Source organism: Cupressus sempervirens, chromosome 6 (genome assembly GCF_028749045.1).
Source record: "Cupressus sempervirens isolate cs-2001-9-10 chromosome 6, ASM2874904v1, whole genome shotgun sequence".
Taxonomy (NCBI): Eukaryota; Viridiplantae; Streptophyta; class Pinopsida; order Cupressales; family Cupressaceae; genus Cupressus; species Cupressus sempervirens.
Genome location: NC_143123.1, coordinates 693,758,163 through 693,776,855, shown reverse-complemented (window position 1 = coordinate 693,776,855; position 18,693 = coordinate 693,758,163). Strand labels below are relative to the sequence as shown.

Genomic DNA, 18,693 nt, shown 5'->3' with positions numbered 1-18,693 from the left:
GTTTTCATCATTGAGGAAGAGATATTTTGAGTTTGTTACATAATAATGATGAGAATCATTTTAGATTTTAGGGGTAGAAAGATGAGATATTCTATACAATAGCATGGAATGAAGATTCAAGTGGAAACATGTCACTTCCAGATCAGATCCAGGATTTCATTCTTTTCCTATATCTATCTCTTTCTCTTGCATTGTAAGGGTTGACAATTTTCACTGTGAGACCATAGGTTCGAGCTCTGGAAAAATTTCTCATTACTATGATACCATGCAGATTCCAATCTAGAGTTTTCTCAGTATTGTGAGATGAGGGTTATAGTTTTGATGTGTTTTAATTACTATGATACCATATTCTTCAACAAATTTCTCTTGTATGAACAATAGTAGTTAAGCTACTATAGTTAATTCTGATCTATCTAGTGCTTTTATGAGTTGTATACATGCATCTTGAATGTATAGTTTCAAAGAAATGAATACAAATGAGCACGAATCTTTTTAGTTTTATTTTGATTCTCATCTCCTATCTCTGTGATCTGCAATGTTTTGTGGTTTAGGGAAAAAGCATTTAGACCCATTTGCATCCCCTTAAGGTTGTATGTCTGATATGTTTTGTTGTTGGAACAAAGGGCCAAGTAAATGCTTGATGTATTTGACAAGATTTTTGGTTATTTGAGAAGGATATTTCATGAGAATGAGGTCTTTATGAACACTAATGTCTGATTCACAAAGTGATAAGATAGATTTGATATCTTGATCTATGAAATATGTCACTAGTACCATAGATATGTGCATGTGTTTAGTGGAATTTCCCAATAGATAAGGCACTGATCAAATATAGGATCAACTTGTTCTTACTACTGCATATTTGGGGTTTTTTTGAAATCAACATTATAATCATCCATTTCCCTTTCTGTTTAAGAGCTAAAAGGATGCCTTCACTTAGCTTATCAATTTCCTAGGTCATGTCATTAGCTATTTCATGTCTTTGATCTTTGCATAAGTACAAAAGATTCAAGGGTTTAATTTTCTTTGTTTAGATTTAGTGTATGCTTTGAATACTGGTACCATATAAAAAATCTATAGGTGCACCTATCTAGGTTTTGCAAAGCCTAAAGTAGAAGGTTCCAGCCTTATAGTTGGCCTATTGTCTAAAAGGATATGTTGCAGATTGGAAGTAGTTGCCCCTAGATGTATTCTATTCTCAGTGGGGTAATTTAAAACTATGACGTTTCAAAACACCAACACAAATAAAGGGAGTTGACGTAGTAATTTTGTTCCTTTTCAAATTTTATCAAATCAATGAGCTTTACTTTTTGTTTAAGTTTTCTATTTATTTTTCACATTCTTAGATATCATGTGTTTTTAATGATGTTATATTAATATTTATTTATTGGATACTATTAAAATCATTATAGAATAAAATAAGTTTATAATTATATTTTTAATTAAATGTATATATAATTTATTGGAAATAATATGCTAGTTGATAAATGAACACTTATTAGTAATACTTATTTGTTGGGATCTTTTAAAACACAAATATTTTATACAGAATTTAGAAATTCATTTTTCAACAAAAAAGTAGATTTTATGCAAGAGCACTTTCTTGTCTTAAATTTTTTACATATTAATATTTATTTGTGAAAATAGAAATTAAGAACAAGAAATATTAATTAAGGATATTATATATTACCTATCTCCTATTAATTACTATAGCAAATAATAATATCCCATTTTTTTTCTATTCATGGGCATCCTAGATAGGACTCTTTGAATCTATATATAATTAGCAAGTTAATATATAAATAGCAAATTAAAAATGACAAAATGTGTTTTTCAATGTCTAAAATTTTCTACCCTGTAGGTTCATGCAGAGGCACACTCCTACTTTGTCCATTTGGTGAGGGTGGGCTCTTTCTTTCTTGCTAACAACTAGCTGGGTTCACAAATAAAACTAAAAGTGAATTCCTTAGGTCCTCCAATCCCCCTATTCTAGCCCCTTAATGGGGCAACGAGTGATTAGGTATTGTAATGGGTATGGGTTCCCTACTATTCTAATGGTTGCCTCATCTGAATAGCCATAGGGCGCTAGCTATTCATACTATCAACCTCTCAAATCAACCTTAAATACATCAAATTACAATTACGAGAACTCAGCCATGATTAATGAAGATTAGACATTCCAATCTTAAACTTTTAAAGAGTTGCATAGACATTGTGGTAGGTGCATTAGTCACAATAGAGAGGGAGTTCATGACCAATCTAGCCCTCAAAGGAGTCACAATGTTGCTCATTTACTCCTGATGTAATGCTCCAACCCCTACAAAAATGTTACAAATCACAATGAAAATTTTAGATGTTATAAATCCAAATATCATAGGAAATAGTGTATATATATACCCAATCTAAAAGAGATAATCCAAATTGCATGAATATGGCATATTTTGTAGAAAAATAGGTTATTTTACATGTAGGAAAGACACCATGATTTGACAAAGGCAACCTTAGTACAAAAGCATCAATTTTACAACTGAAGTTTAATGATTATAACATTGAAATTTTCATTGAACCTCATAATTTAGATTGAGATTGTATGTATTACACAAGTAGTCACAAACCTAAAAAATATGAAGAGGATCTAATTTGTTTGGTGACTAGTGCATATTAGGTGATGAGTCCATGATATGTGTCAAATTAAGAGATCAATTTTTTTGACAAGGCCACAAAATAATTTGGGATCCACATACTACTAATTTTCGTCAACCTAATGGACACAAAGTACTTTTACCTTTTGGATAGATAAAGCAGTTGAAATTTTGTAATGTCAAAATTTCCAATTCACCTACATGAAGAATTGAATTCTTGTCGTTTGTTCTCCTGTAAATATCATATAAGCTAATATAATTATATTTGTAGTCTCTAAAATTTGTTTTAAAACTAAAAAATGTTAAAAACATGTCAAAGTAATAATATTAGAAAGCTCATTCTTGCAAGTTGATTTCCACGAAATCCCTAGCACAAATAGCTTTAGTATTAGATTTATGAAAGATCAACTAAAATCCATTGCATTGTTAACTTTAAACAATTTCAAAGCAAGGAAACAATGACGCCATTTTTATCAATCCTGGCTAAATATTTACCATATATTCAATCTCCCCATCTGCTCAAATTTGTAATAATAAATGAGAAATTTTTGTTGTTATGAAACATATTGAAATTACACTATAGAAATTTAAAATTGTAAATAATTGCATGAATAGAGGTCACAACAAATGCCAAGAACTCCACCACTTCCACACATTGCAAAATCATCAATGCTTTCTTTAAATTCTATTCCATTTCACACAAAAGATGTTAAGTAACCCTTTTGAACAAGAGGCATCCTAGTGTTAGAGAAAATTTACAAGACATTTGAAATAAAATATATTTTAAAATAAACATCACTTACATAGATGAGAAGAGAATTTAGCAGTTGATATCAACAACTTCTATTGACTTTTGTTCCATATGCATATATCTAAGAATACTTGATTTTATCTAAGGGTAAATGTTCAATATACAATGTTGCATGTCGAAAGACATTGTGTAAAGCATAGAGGGGCAAGTGAAGGTCATGGATAATGCCACATAAAATATTTGGAAATAGACACATCTCTTTTCCCGAACTCCAACTATCTAGTCCTAATTTCATTCAAATTTTCTAGGTTAGCAAATAAATACATTGTCAGGAAAAATGTATACACCCAATGAAAAAATAGTAATAAAAAAGTAATAATTCCATTTAATATTTTTTTTTGAGACAACTATAAGTTAAACTAGAAATGGAGGAGTATGCATAATTTGCGAGGCAATGATTAATATCAAATAAAACATCAAAAACTTTAGTCCTCACCTTTAGAAGGTAGGGACATGGTTGTGAGAATATTAGTAAGAGATTTAAAATATACAAAAGCTCTGGTAAACATGTATGTAATCAAAGGAACTATTATAATAAATACACCAGATTTGAATGCAAAAAAACAAACACATAGGTGGGCATAAAGAAATAGGTGTAAGTTACTGATAATAGCTTGCTTTGGCAAGGTTTTCAATGATGTGATAGAGAAAAATTCCTATAATAACATAGGAAAATTGGCACATATTTCAGCACATATTTTTTTAATGGGTGTAGTAGAATTGAACATTCAACATAATAATTGTTCCAAGATAACACAGATTCTATTATTAGCATGATTAAGACTATCACATGATTTCTCTACTAACATAGTCTACTACTCACTACATATGACATGAATTGTACACTATACCTTATACCAAATATTTCTTGAACTTGGCTTTTGTGCAAAACCAAAGAATTTTTACTCACCTACTATCACCTCAAACAACATCTGGAATCTAAATCAAATTCTGCAATGGTGCTAATATTTATTCACTCTTATCCCCCGAAAAAAGGAAAATTTCATGAAGATGAGCTAAATGACAATAAAAGGGGTAAATTTTCAGATTTCTTGATTTAGTGTGTTTGTCTATGCTTTTTTTAAAATGAGCAATATTGTTATAATTATATTTTTCCAAAAAAGTCTTTAGGCTTTCTTATTTTAGTTTATTCATTTTTCAAATATGAGAAATGTTGCCATGATCATATTTTCTTGATTTCAACAAGTATGATGAATTTCCCCTATTTTTTATAACAAGCAATCTCTGTATAATAATTTGTGGGTCCACAGTAATAGAAAAAGGAACTAAAGATTTTTAACTGCTTATCTAGAAGGAAAATGATATATATTATTGTTTAGAATAAAGATCACAATTTCTAATACCAATGAACTGAACATGGTAGAACATACTATAGAAGTCGCTCCTATCCATTACCTCTCATGACCTCTCATGATTCATGACAAGCCCTCCATTTGGTGAAACAATACTTTGCAACAAAAATTTAAGAAAAAATCTTCTACAAAATCTGGTCTTGCAACAAAAATGACCATCTAAAGAACATAAAATGTCAAATAAAATTGTTCTAATCCATAATAATGAAGATTATTTTAACCCTAAAAACCCATAACCTACACTTAATTATTCTAACCTTTTAGAAATACCATAGATTTCATGAGAATTTATGCATTGGATTCATTAGATTATTTCCCCCTCATCACATGCAAACAACCACAACTCAACAAGTAATTTGGCTTTCCAACCACAACATGCATAGAGATTTGCAACATGTGATGCTCCACCTTCTAATACTGATAGTTGCCACACTTTCAATATTTTAGGTAATATTCTTATTGAAAAAAGAAAAGATTGCCAGAGAAAATAGCAGCAACCAATAGAAAAAAACTAATTTATACAAATGACATCAAAAAAATTCAATACATGTTAAAAACTATAGTTTTAGAGTGTACATTATCAAGAGGCACAATTTCCAACAAGCAAAGTAATGCCTTTGAAAGCACTTGAAAGCTTTAGATTCTTGCCTATATGGTAGGGACTAATAATAAATAAAATGATTGTTTCCCATTAGATGGCTATATATTTTGAACTAAGGTAATGTCAATGTCATATGTTATTGTTTTGATATAAATATTCTAGAATAACCGTGAAGCTATAAGACCTTGAGATTCTTTTGAGTTTTATGCAAATGACATCGAGGTTTTTATTATTGATTTGAGCTCCTCTTCCACAAGGTGTTTCTCTTGAATTTTGAAGCCTGTACTCATTTACACTTAAAATCCTTGGGCATATGAAGTGCACACATTGGTAAGAGCATTGACCCCCACAAATTTGTGAGTAATGTGCAAAATTGAAGAAATATAGCACAATTCAATTTTCTTTTAAAAAATAATTCTAAAAAAGTTTAATGTTACAATAGAGTTGTTATTTCATCACCATGCTTAAAATATTCTTAAGTATTATATTAATTTGTATGAAATAATTTGATTATTTGGTTATCAATAAATAATAATCAAATTAATTAAGCTAGGTTAATGTATGTTGATATCTTGTATTTATTTGATGAATCTAAATCAAATTTAGGAATAGATGATTCTCATTTACAATACAACCACTCTTTGTTTTTCTGTATATTTTTCCACCATGATGATAGATCACACTATGATATGAAATATGGTTATAAGAACTCTCACACACTCAATCAAAAGTACTTGACATTAAAAATTGTAGAAATTTAATATCATTAATTTAATCATTTTTATACATCATTAGTCTATAATAAAAAAAATTTAATTTGATAGATCATATTATTTATCAAATAATTTTTAGAAAATAATTTGAGAGAAAATGGTTTTAATATTAAAATATATATTCTATGAAAAATAGGCAAGAGCCTACAACACAATTGTAAATTGTGAATCTATTATCAAGAGATCTTGAGTTTGAATTTATTCAAACTTAATAAATAATAATAATAATTAATCATAACAATAAATCTTATCTTTGGCCTCATAACTCTTTAACACAAACAAAAATATGAATTATTTCAAAATTTAGTAATCTATGATCTAATGAAAAAATGCTAGGCATAAATTATACATTTATAATCAATCACATTGAATTCTTGGCAACCATACAACCAAACTTATATTTTAGTAATTCAAAGTATCTAATTGCACATGGATAAAAAAGTTTCTTTTCAATATTGTTGTAAGCCATGATTTGGTGTCCTATTCATCGTACATTAGATGCTTTTTGGCTAGTTCAAATAGTACTTGTAATGGAAATGGAAAAACTTATGATATTTATCGTGGTGCAAATGAGATAAGCTCACAGTAAGAGTGTTTGCATTTTAATCACCATTTGCCTTTATCTATATCTTTACCATGCTCCTCTGGCATCTTTACTATGACCATAGACTTAGGACGCACATTTAAAAATTGACTTGACTTGTCTACCATGCAATGTAACTCTCAATCCTTTCACGTGCAACCCATACAACACAAGAACAAAACTTCCACACACTTCAAATAGTAATTTTGATCGTAACTTCAATGTTTTGTATGGCAGTTCTCTTTAAAATCTTTGACCCTCTACGAAGTGACTTCTATCCTCTGGAGACTTCTCGACACTGGCTATAGTGCAACATATTTGCTTAGGTCATGCCTTGCCCCTCCATGCCTACAGCATGCCATGCCATGGTCATTTGCACTGTCCCATCCATTAAATCATCCACTCAACGTCTATTTGTCAGTAATGAACTTCATAATTTACTACACCCATGACCATTTATATTTTTTGTGCTAGTATCGATATAAAGGGACGACATATCATTTTCTTTGTGATTATTTTTTGATTATCTATAAATTTCACATTATCAAATAGTTTCTTTCATTAAAAAAGAATAAAACATTATTAATCTATATTTTTCAACTTATATTTATTTATTATCACTTAAATTTTTTAGTATATTTATTTAAGTAGTATTTTTAACATCAATAAATTACACATTATAGGAAAAAAAAAGTTTTCAAACATTTTTTCAACTATTATTAATATAATATTTAGTAGAGGTGGTATGTATATATTTAAATATTAATAAGAATTATAACTTTATTTAAATAATTTAAATTTTTTAATAATAATAAATGAGTTAAAATATATATTATTATTAAATTTTAATTATTAAAAATTTAATTTAAATTTTCAATACTATTATATATTAGACATCATTTATATAATATTTGTTTTAAAAGAATATTTGTAAAATCATTAAAAATATATTAGTTTAATATATTAACAATTCATTTCAATTATTATTAACAAATATGGAGAATTTATTTATTGAGTTTGAATTATAAGAGGTGTTGCGCTCGCTTTACAAATAATAAATTTATTAATCACAACACATAACAATTAATCTTGACTTCAACCTCTTAGCCATAAAAGAATATTTATATTATTAACATTAGTTTAAAAAATTACCTACTAGACATATTAATTAAAAGAATTATTGCGTTGAAATGTACAAATTTTATCAATAATCATTGAAAAAAATGTAAACATACATGTGCAAAATTAATTCAAAATTATATAATTCTTTAAGAAGGAACTTAGCTACTAAATAATAATTGGCAAGCTTTTATATATTTTACTATTTTGTATTTTTTAATTGATTAAGAGGATGTTTAAATGTAGTTGTAATTTTTTCGTTAATAAAACAATGTCATTTTTTATTTAAATAATGAATAAGTTTTGAATCTTAGATTTAATTAAGTCTTTATAAGATCGTGTTTATAAACAATTTGTAAGATAATAGAATAACAAGATAAATGTATAATAGATATTTTAATTATTCAGCTCCTTTGCATACAATTTAAATTTTGAGAATCAATTATAAACTATGATCTTCAATATTAAATATTATCTTTTAATTGCATTTTAGTGCATAGGATGATAGGATTAAAAATTTGACGGTGCATATAATGGTGTGATGGGTTGAAATTTGAAAGTATGTAGGTTCTATCATTGCAAGCAACAAAAGGCACATAAGGTTCAAAACTAGTCATGATTAATAAAGAAAAAAATTGTTTGGTTTGATCATGTGATTCTTAATCCATACACATATGTTACTCAAAAATTCTTAATTTGACCATGTTATTCATAGCCATACACATATACTTCAACATTTGTGTTATTGCAATACTAAATTTAGATCAAATGTTACATGTTAACTTAATCAAGTGATAGATGAGAAGTTGGAGACAACATAAACACATGGAGATGAAGAACAACTATAGTACACAAAATCTAACTCAAAGCATCATAATTCTTTCACCATGAGATAAAATAAAATCCCTTGCAAAAGCACAAAAGCAAGGAAGTGATGTTTGGATAATAAAATAATACAATAAGTTCTAAAGATCCCCCATATTGAAGCTCTTGGTTTTGACTTATATTAAACACTTCTCTAATTGGAACCAATTTTTCACTTCAATATTGCTCAATATGCTCCCTATAAATACCATCAACACCTACAAATACATTCACTTGATAAAAAAAATTCATTTTCAAAGCAAAGACACAATTGATTGAAGTTCATTTCTTATTTTCCTTACCATCTCCACTTTGCATTGAATTTAGTTTTGCTATTGTTTGATTAAGATCAATAAAATATGGTTGCACATACTTTTGAATGTTTTGCTGATCATCTAAATCTGCAAGAACATTAATATTTAACATATTTTACAAATAAATTTAAAATACATTTATAAATTGAATACTCATAATTATGTTCATATCATAATTTCATTCCATATCTAGCTTCCATTGCATCATTTTTTGTTTTTGTTTGATTGGATTCAATGGAATTTAAAGACATGTGCTCTAGTTTTCATTTGTTGATCATCTAATCCTGCAATAATATGAATATTTAATGTAAATTTTGACAAAATAAATTTACAAACTAAAGACTAATAATTGATTTATTTATATAATCTCATTACCATGTCTAGTTTGTATTACATCCATTGTTGTTAATGCTTGGTTAAGATCAATAGAAAAGCTCAACATAACTTGTTGAGCTTGTTGTTGATCATGCAAAACTACAACAAAAAACATATTCAACATGTTAAATTAGATAAAATATTCAAGTGTAAAATTAATTTATGTAATTAATCTAAAAAATATTAAAATTACTAACTACATGCAATAGCTTATTGAAAGCTATGGGAAGGGATGATACTAAGCATTGATGGTTGATCTCTAGAAATTGTATCTTGTTTGTTTGTTTAAGTAAATAAAATTTAAGTGGTTAGAAATATGAACTAAATATTTTTATAAAAGCAATAAAGACATTTAATAGTTAAAAGCTTACCATTTTTAAATTGCACTTCATCTATGATTGTAAGGTTTAGATCAATGGATAAAGGTAATTGATGTTGTGGAGTACTTTCTTGATCACCCAAGCCTACAATGGCATGTGATTAATACATGAAATAAAAATAAGAAGTATTTTTATTCAAACTACTAATTATTATTTTTTAAATACACTCACCTTGTTGCCTAATAATATCCCTTTCTTCTTGAATAACTATGCCTGAGTGATTTGTGACCTTTTTCTTTTTCTTTCTCAATCCTATAGAAGGGAAATAGAAATTTTCATGATCCTCAACTCTACTATTTAAGTTTCTAAATAGGGATTTATGCTTTTGACAAATGGAATGACTTTTTTTTAGTTTTCTTGGACTAAACCATGGTGGTATTCATCTCATTGACATGTCATTTGAGCCAGGAATTGGTTTAAATTTGGAAGATGAAGCAAGTGATGCATGAATATCTCTAAATCTATCAATAGGTTGACTAAAAATATCTTTTTCATAATCACTAGTTGGTAAATTTTGGAGCAATGAACTTAAATAATCAACTAATTTTTGAAACTTATCATTTATAGTTCTATAGATGAATTCCAACTATCTGCAATGTGAATAACAATGGAAAAGTCAAAAACATTGAAACTATTTGAAATTTTATTAAAAATGATGGTTTTCAAATTCACCAATTTTGTCACCTTCACTAGCACTAACAACCTCAATCACATCTTGATTTTAGAAAGTATATAACCATTTACAATTGAAATATGAAGTAATTAATGTTGAGAATCATAAAATCATTTAATATTTATTCAAATAAATCATATCATCATTACTAATGATGAAAATTTTATGACTAGAAATTTCTTTGAATTCCTCATCATCAACAGCCAATGGAGTAGAAGCTTCTACCATTCAAAATGAGACTAATATAGTTAACATAGAATTTTTTTATTAAATATAAATAAATTAAGCCTAAATCTTAAGAGATACTTACCAAAAACTTGATCATTTTTGTTCCTCTTTAGAATATATAAGATCTTCAACACATGCTTGCAGGTGTTTCCTCTTTCTGCCCAATCACAATCACACATGCAAAATTGGTCCAAAATTGCTAACAAAATACCATTTTGTTGGAATAGTTTGACTTTTGACTTTGCATGTATTTGGTAGGTGATCATCTAGATAACAATCTATATTTGGTATTTTTTTTTATCTCCCTAAAGCAATTATGTAATATCTCTCCTTTTTGAAGTTGGTTAAAAATCTATATAGTTGCAAATATCTTTTATTTTTATAGAATGACTCCACCCTATGAAGAAGTGTGTAAATGAGCCAATCCATTCTCCTTGTATATTTCCTAGAATGATCACTTAGATGTGGAAGTGGTGTGACTCTATAGAAGCATTAGTCTCTTGATTTGCATGAAGGAAGCTTCAAATGTTTTTTTCCCACATTGCTATAAAAAAAAACTTGATATCTTGGCATATAAAACAAGAAAATTTAGTTATATAAATACATAAAAACTATAATAAAGAATTTTTGATAATCTTACCAATAGATTCTCATCATGACACCAATAACTCTAAAAGTATTTAATGAATTCCTTATCTTCATTCAATTCCTCCATGAACTTTATTATCAAATGAGTAATGACATCTTCATTTCCACTCATTGCACACATTATCTCACCCAATCTATCATATATTCTTGTTCCAACATCTTTATTTCTAACAAATATGGATTATATAATATAATACAAGATTATGTTGTGATGTATGTTATTTTTAATATATTTTTTTAATGAAAGATTAACTTACTTGTACACATTCTTCAACCATTCTCTATGTGCATGCCAAATGCATAACAACACTTGACAATTAAAGGATAATCTACTATACAATATATTATCAAACTTCATAAGTAGCATTCTAATAAAATAATTGGTAAATTCAAACTAGTTTGATCTAAAAATTGGGATTTACATACATATTTATAAACTAAATGATAAAAATTTATACTCTTATATCTATAAACAAAGGTTTGAAAATACCTAATTGCTTCAATCTCAGCACTAGCATCATCTATAATGAATGGATTTGTAGGATTTGAGCAAATATGCAAATCAAAACCACGAAGCCGTCGAATACTTGAATGTAGAAAACTTTTCATAGAAAAGAAAAAGACAAGAAGAAGCAAGGGTTTGCTCTAAAAATATGCAAATTATATATTCAAATGAAGAAGAGTGTAATGCTCACCCAAGCATTAAGAAGAAAATAATGAAACAAAACTAGAAAGAAAAACACAACAATTTTTTATTTTTTTTTATTACTCAACATAATATATGTGTCCATACATTGATCTATCCACACTCAAAGTGAAAACTTCATAATAATAAAGAATTCCATCTACACACATCTCCATAGAAACACAGATACATATGGAATTCAAAATAAGAATGAGATACATATTCATCCTTTTAAATATATTATCAGGTTTCCTCCGAGTGTTCTTCAATGAATAGCTTTCTGAATAAAGTAAACTTCAACAGTAATCCTTAGATACCTATTAGCCATTACAAAGCACCTGAAAGTAATCACATAAAAGAATGCAACACAAAACAAGAGGGCTCAGTACACACTAAATCAAATGAATAATCCACCTGCATACGTGATAGAAATCATATATAAATCCATAATGTAGATATCTAATTCACATGACATAGTGAAATTCAATAATTAACATGCATGAATTAAATAGCTACTTAACAATGCACAATTAAACTCACACTAAGAATAACCTGTAAATGAATCATACATATACTGAGGTGTCATCACTATAGTGCTATGGTTCTACATCCAAGTTATGATATGCTCATAGTCAACACATAGTGGAATTCTCTATAAACTCATCAAACGATGTAATAGAGTATTTGTCCTATTCTCTGTACTCAACCATTTAGGTTCAAGTCTTAGGTAAGGCCATTTATCTTTACTTATAAATTTAACCCACCTGGTTTATTTTAACGTTTTCACTGAATTAAATACTGAATAGGATTAACCATATTCAGCCACCTCGACATATGCTCATCACAACTATTCTTAAAATACACATCAAACAGATATTCTTAGAATGCACATGCAATATGATACCACATTCCTCATCTAATTAAAACTCATCTTCTTCTGTCATCCTCGAAAGTATTGCTTAAGTCACTATATCAATAAGAATAAGAATATAACATTAAGAACTTAGTAATTTAACCAAACTGTAACTCCAATTTAATGAAATTACAAATCTTAACACTATACTTTACCCCTACTGACATAACAATCTAAACATTCCCTTCGAACTAACAAAGATAATAAGACCAAAATACATATGATATTCTTACTGTAAACATGAAATCTACATCAATATGTATCATACAACTTAAGAAATACTGAACTTTATTTCTTTTCAAAAATTATAAAATCACATTGAAATACTTCCTACAATTGTTTTCATTATTGATAATATTTTTTTTAATAGATTCCAACAACAATCAATTCAGAAAACATTAACTACAATAGTAACAAATTTGATTAATACACTTTTAAAGAAATACCATCAAATTAGATTTTCAATCAAGTTAATTACTCAAATGAACATAGTAAACAACATTTCAAAATGTTTTCTTCCTTTTTGTTTGAACTATAATAGTTAACATCTGATTTATGCCATTCCATGATTCTGTTAACCTCCTAGAATAATTCATTTTCAAACTTCAATGTATATTTTTAAATAGCAAAGAATACTTTAACTTCTAATACTTTTAGGTTCTAAAATCATATTAAATTTTCAATTTATATGATGAACCTTCTGATTCCAACACTCTTATGTATTCTATTTTACACCGAATTGCTTACTGAAAAGCTAGTCAATTATCAATTTCTTTCCAATTTGATTCTATATTAAAACTATTTCTTGTATTTCATTTAAAACAAATTCCTGCAAACCAATTTTAATGTTTTCAATACCCAAATGAAAACCAAACTAAAGCCAGAATAAAATGTTTCTTTTAGGATACACAACAATTGTTTGATATATTGCCTATGTTCTTGTTCATCAATATATTAGTCTTCAAAGTTTTGTTCAGACATTTCAATCTACTAAATCTTGTATATCATTCTTTTAAATCTTCTATGTTTTAACCATCAAATTTCATACTGACTCAAACAAAACTCAAACCACAAACTCAAATTTTAATCCTCATTGCAACCGTGTCTTGCAATGTCTTCTATTTGCATGACAAAATGCCAATAACACTCACAGAGATTTAAAACTACAAACCCGTATTCTTTTTAAAATATCCTCTGGTCCTAATATGTTTGAACATTCACATTGATTAAATAGAACCCATAACAAACCACAAACCCATATCACCACTCAAGTCTGGATGTACACAGAGTTTCACATTTAGCTGTCGAGCCCTGCATACACCCACGCTTGGGTGATGATACCAATCTGCACCATAACCTCCAAACCTTAAACATCAAAATTTTGCTCTTTACAAATAGAATAACATGAAATTGAGAAGGATAGGGTTAAGAAAGGCCCCCTACTCAAATCTGAAGACAACAATGCTCTACGATGAAGCTCCCAGCTCAAAGCCCACGAAGCCAACACTGATCTTGCTACAGTAGCAGAGATACACCAATGAAAACTAGAAACCCAAAATAACAAACAAATTTTGATGAAAAACAAAAACTTCCCATCATAACTACATAAGATAGAATTTTGTTCCAACTGAAAGCCCTAAACATGCTGAAGCTCCAGTTACTCATCACAAGTGTAATGTTTTCCCCAAGCAACAATAGCCCTGAATTTGGCATTGCTTCCACAAAAACTCCAACTACACAGAATGGCCGACCAAATTCAATGCCACTATGAGCTTCATAAAAGCTTTCATTAAATTATCCGTAACTTAGCATAGAATTGGCATTACTTCAGCCATGATCACTGCCATTTGGCATGGTCAAAATAGATAATATCACATGCAAAGCCCATTAGGATTTTTTAAGAATTCAAACCAAAATGTTAATAACAATACTTAAACAAAATACATGATATTGACTTTAGGGTAGTTTTCCCTTAAATTAATTCAAATTATTATATGCTAGGTTAACAAACAATTTAGGATTTCTTAGATTATTTAAAGTAAATAACCTCATTCCTTACCCTATGTCATAACAGAAATATCATTAAGACCAAAGTAATCATATTAAAGTCTAGGCATAACAAAATGTTCAGACATAAACACATGTCCAAAAGACATATAAAACCCAAGTTCATCAGATTATAGGAACATATCATCTGAAAGGTTCATAAAACAACAAAATCCTAAAATGTAGTAAACGAAGTAGTGGTCAGGCATGGCACCCTTCCCCACTAGGCTTCGACTTACTCTTGGAAGTCATCAAACAAGTGCGGATGAGCTGCTCTCATCAAATTAGCATCTTCCTAGGTAGCAAATGTTACATCATCAGGATCCCATAGGACCTTTACTTGCTTTATTTCTCTCCCTCTTAAATTCATAGTTCTGCTTTGAATGATTTGCACTGGTTCCAACATGATTTGTCCATCCATAATCTACAAATTTTTCCAATCAAGAACGTGAGCAATATTAGGTATATACTTACGCAGAACTGAAACATGGAATACATTATGAATGCGTGAAAGACTTAGTGGCAAAGCAAGTTTATAGGCAACTAGTCCAACCCACTCCAAAATTTCAAATGGACCCACAAATCGAGGTGCTAACTTGGATCCCTTTCCAAACCGAATTGGACTTTTACGTGGTCTTACCCGGAGAAACACTTTATCACCCACCAAGAATTGACGGTCAATTCTATGTTTATCAGCATATTTCTTCTGTCTATCTTGAGCAGTAATAAGGTGTTCTCTAATCCTTTTAAATTGCTGCTCCAAATCTAGCAACATATCAGGTCCTAAAAGAGTCATGTCCTCAGAATTATCCCAACTGAGAAGCATCCTACAAGGTCTACCATATAATGTTTGAAATGGTGGCATACCTATGGAACTGTGATATCCATTATTATAAGAAAACTCTACCAAATGTAGATACTCCTCCAATTTATTCTACCTATCCATTATGTACATCCTTAGCATGTCTTCTGGAATCGGATTGACATGCTTAGTTTGTCTGTCTGTCTCTGGGTGATAAGCTGAACTAAAATTCAGTTGAGTACCTGACTCTCGCTGCATGGATCTCCAAAGAGATGAAGTAAACACTGGATCTCTATCAGATATAATATTTTTAGGAATTTTGTGCAACTTAACTACCTGTTCCATATATACCTTGGAAACCGTTGCTGCATTATAGCATGATCTAACTGGAATAAAGTGGGAAACTTTAGACAAATAGTCCACTACCACCATAATAGCATCATGCCTATGAGCTGTAATAGGCAATCCAGTAATAAAATCTATAGAAATGGTGTCCCATTTCCATTCTGGAACATCATGTGGTTGCAATAGTCCCGCAGGGTGCTGATGTTCAGCCTTAACCTGCTGAGACTCCAAGCATCGAGCCAAAAAATTTGCTATGTCCCTCTTCATTCTCGGTGAATAGTAATGTCGTTTAAGGTTAGCATGTATTTTCTTGACTCCCAGATGAGCTGAATATGGTGCTTTGTGAGCCTCAAACATAACCAAATTTCTGAAATCACCCAAATCAGGAATGTACATGCTCCCTCTAAAAAGCAGTAAACCTTCAGAATTTATCGAATACCCCTCAAAATGCCCTTCCAAGATGCTATCACTATCGATAATAGCCTTAACATCCTAAAACCAAAGATCTACAAAAAGATTTTGAAGAATCTTATCCCTAAGATCCATTGTTAAGATCAAAGAAGATAATTCATGTTGCCTTCTGCTAAGTGCATCAACAACAACGTTCTCCTTCCCTTGCACATACTTAATCCCAAAGTCATATTCACAAAAGAACTCCATCCGTCTTCGCTGCCTAGCATTGAGGTCTGGTTGTGTGAAAAGATACAAAAGGTTTTGGTGATCAGTATGAAACTCAAATCATTGTCCCAAAAGAAAATGCCGCCACTTGGTCAAAGCATGCATTATCACTGCAAGTTTGAGATCATGAGTAGGGTAATTCACCTCATGACTCTTGAGCTTTTTGGATTCAAAAGCTATAACACGTCCTTCCTGCATCAACACTACCCCTAAGCCATCCAAAGATGCATCAGTGCAAACCACAAACTCTTTAGCTGAATCAGGAACTGCCAAAACGGGTGCACTAGTCAAACAATCCTTAAGTTTTTGAAATGCTATCTTGCACTCCTCTGTCCAGACAAATTTCTTCATTTTTCTTTGAAGAGACATGATAGGATGTGCTATCTTGGAGAAATTAGACACAAATTTGTGGTAATAGCTTGCCAAGCCCAAGAAACTTCTAACCTCAGACACATTAGAAGGTACTGGCCAATCGACAATAGCTTGAATTTTGGATGGATCAACAGAAATTCCATCCCTAGAAATGATATGACCCAAGTAACAAATCTCAAACTTAAAGAATTTGCACTTCAAAGGATTGGCAAATAGTTTATTCCTACAAAGGCACTCCAAAATTTTCTCTAAATACTGATCATGCTCCTCCACAGAGCTAGAATAAAACAAAATATCATCCAGAAAAACCACTACGAACTTATCAAGGAAAGTTCTAAGCACACTATGCATAAGGCTCATAAAAATAGAAGGTGCATTAGTTAACCCAAATGGTACTACCATGAATTTTTAGTGCCCATACCTGATGCAAAAAGCTATCTTATGAATATCCACTTCTTGGATTCTAAATTGATGATATCCAAATTTCAAATCAATCTTCGAAAAGACTCGAGCACCCTTGACTTGATCAAACAAGTCATCAATTCTAGGCAAAGGATACCTGTTCTTAATAGTGTCCTTGCTTAATAGTCTATAGTCTATACAAAGTCTTAATGAACCGTCTTTCTTCTTGACGAAGATTACTGGAGCACCCCAGGGTGAAATGCTAGGTCGAATCAAACCTTTCTCCAAAAGCTCTTCCAACTAAAATTTAAGTTCAATCAGCTCTTGAACTGTCATTCTGTAAGGAGTCTTGGAAATTGGTTCTGTTCCTGGCACTAATTCGATCTGAAAATCAACTTCTCTTCTAGGAGGCATTCCAGGAATCTCCTCAACAAATACATCTGAGAAACTCTGCAAGACTAGATGATTGAGAGAAAAACCTGTAACATTGGAATCTTCTATCTCATTTACCGATATGGCAAACAAATTACAGCCTTTTCGAGCACACCTTACCAATTGCTTGGTAGAAATTGTCCGCAAAGAGATGGGTCTCTTAATTCCAATGATAACCCTAGGTGATCCCAAATCATCTACACATCTGATAGTCTTATCCTTGCAATTTAAGATCGCTTGTGTAGAACAAGAATTAGTATGCAAAGAACATTAACAAATAAAGTAAACATTCACAAACCAAAAACTAAATCCACATATATGCTTAGAAAAAGAAAGAAAATAAGAAGTGCAAACCTCACAAGAAAAAGCACTCCATGCTTTCTTGATTCTGTAGATGTGTCCTTTTGCTGTGGATGTATGCTCAAGATGCTCAAAAGCTGCTTCAATGGATATGGGTAATGGCAAATTGGTAGCTTTGTGAGCTCTAAATTTGGCATTATAAGGGTATGGTTGATGGCTTTGGTTCTCAAAATAGCATGGTAACTTTAGCTCAAAGATTGTTGATGAAATGGCTTGGGATGGGATTCAATTTATAGGCTAAGGGGTAGAGGGGTGGAGGGCTTAGATGCAAGGA

The 18,693-nt window shown here is 30.1% G+C and overlaps 1 protein-coding gene across 1 annotated transcript; it reads right to left on the bottom strand.

Moving 5' to 3' along the window:
• Nucleotides 1-15,498: 15,498 nt before the first annotated feature.
• LOC149554098 (uncharacterized) lies at nt 15,499-17,204 on the bottom strand. Its single transcript, XM_089790412.1, has 5 exons — nt 17,094-17,204; nt 16,392-16,667; nt 15,967-16,166; nt 15,625-15,855; nt 15,499-15,508 (listed from the first exon to the last, which is right to left on the bottom strand). Exons 1-5 carry the CDS (start codon nt 17,202-17,204, stop codon nt 15,499-15,501), a joined length of 828 nt encoding a protein of 275 aa, XP_089646538.1.
• Nucleotides 17,205-18,693: the final 1,489 nt, after the last annotated feature.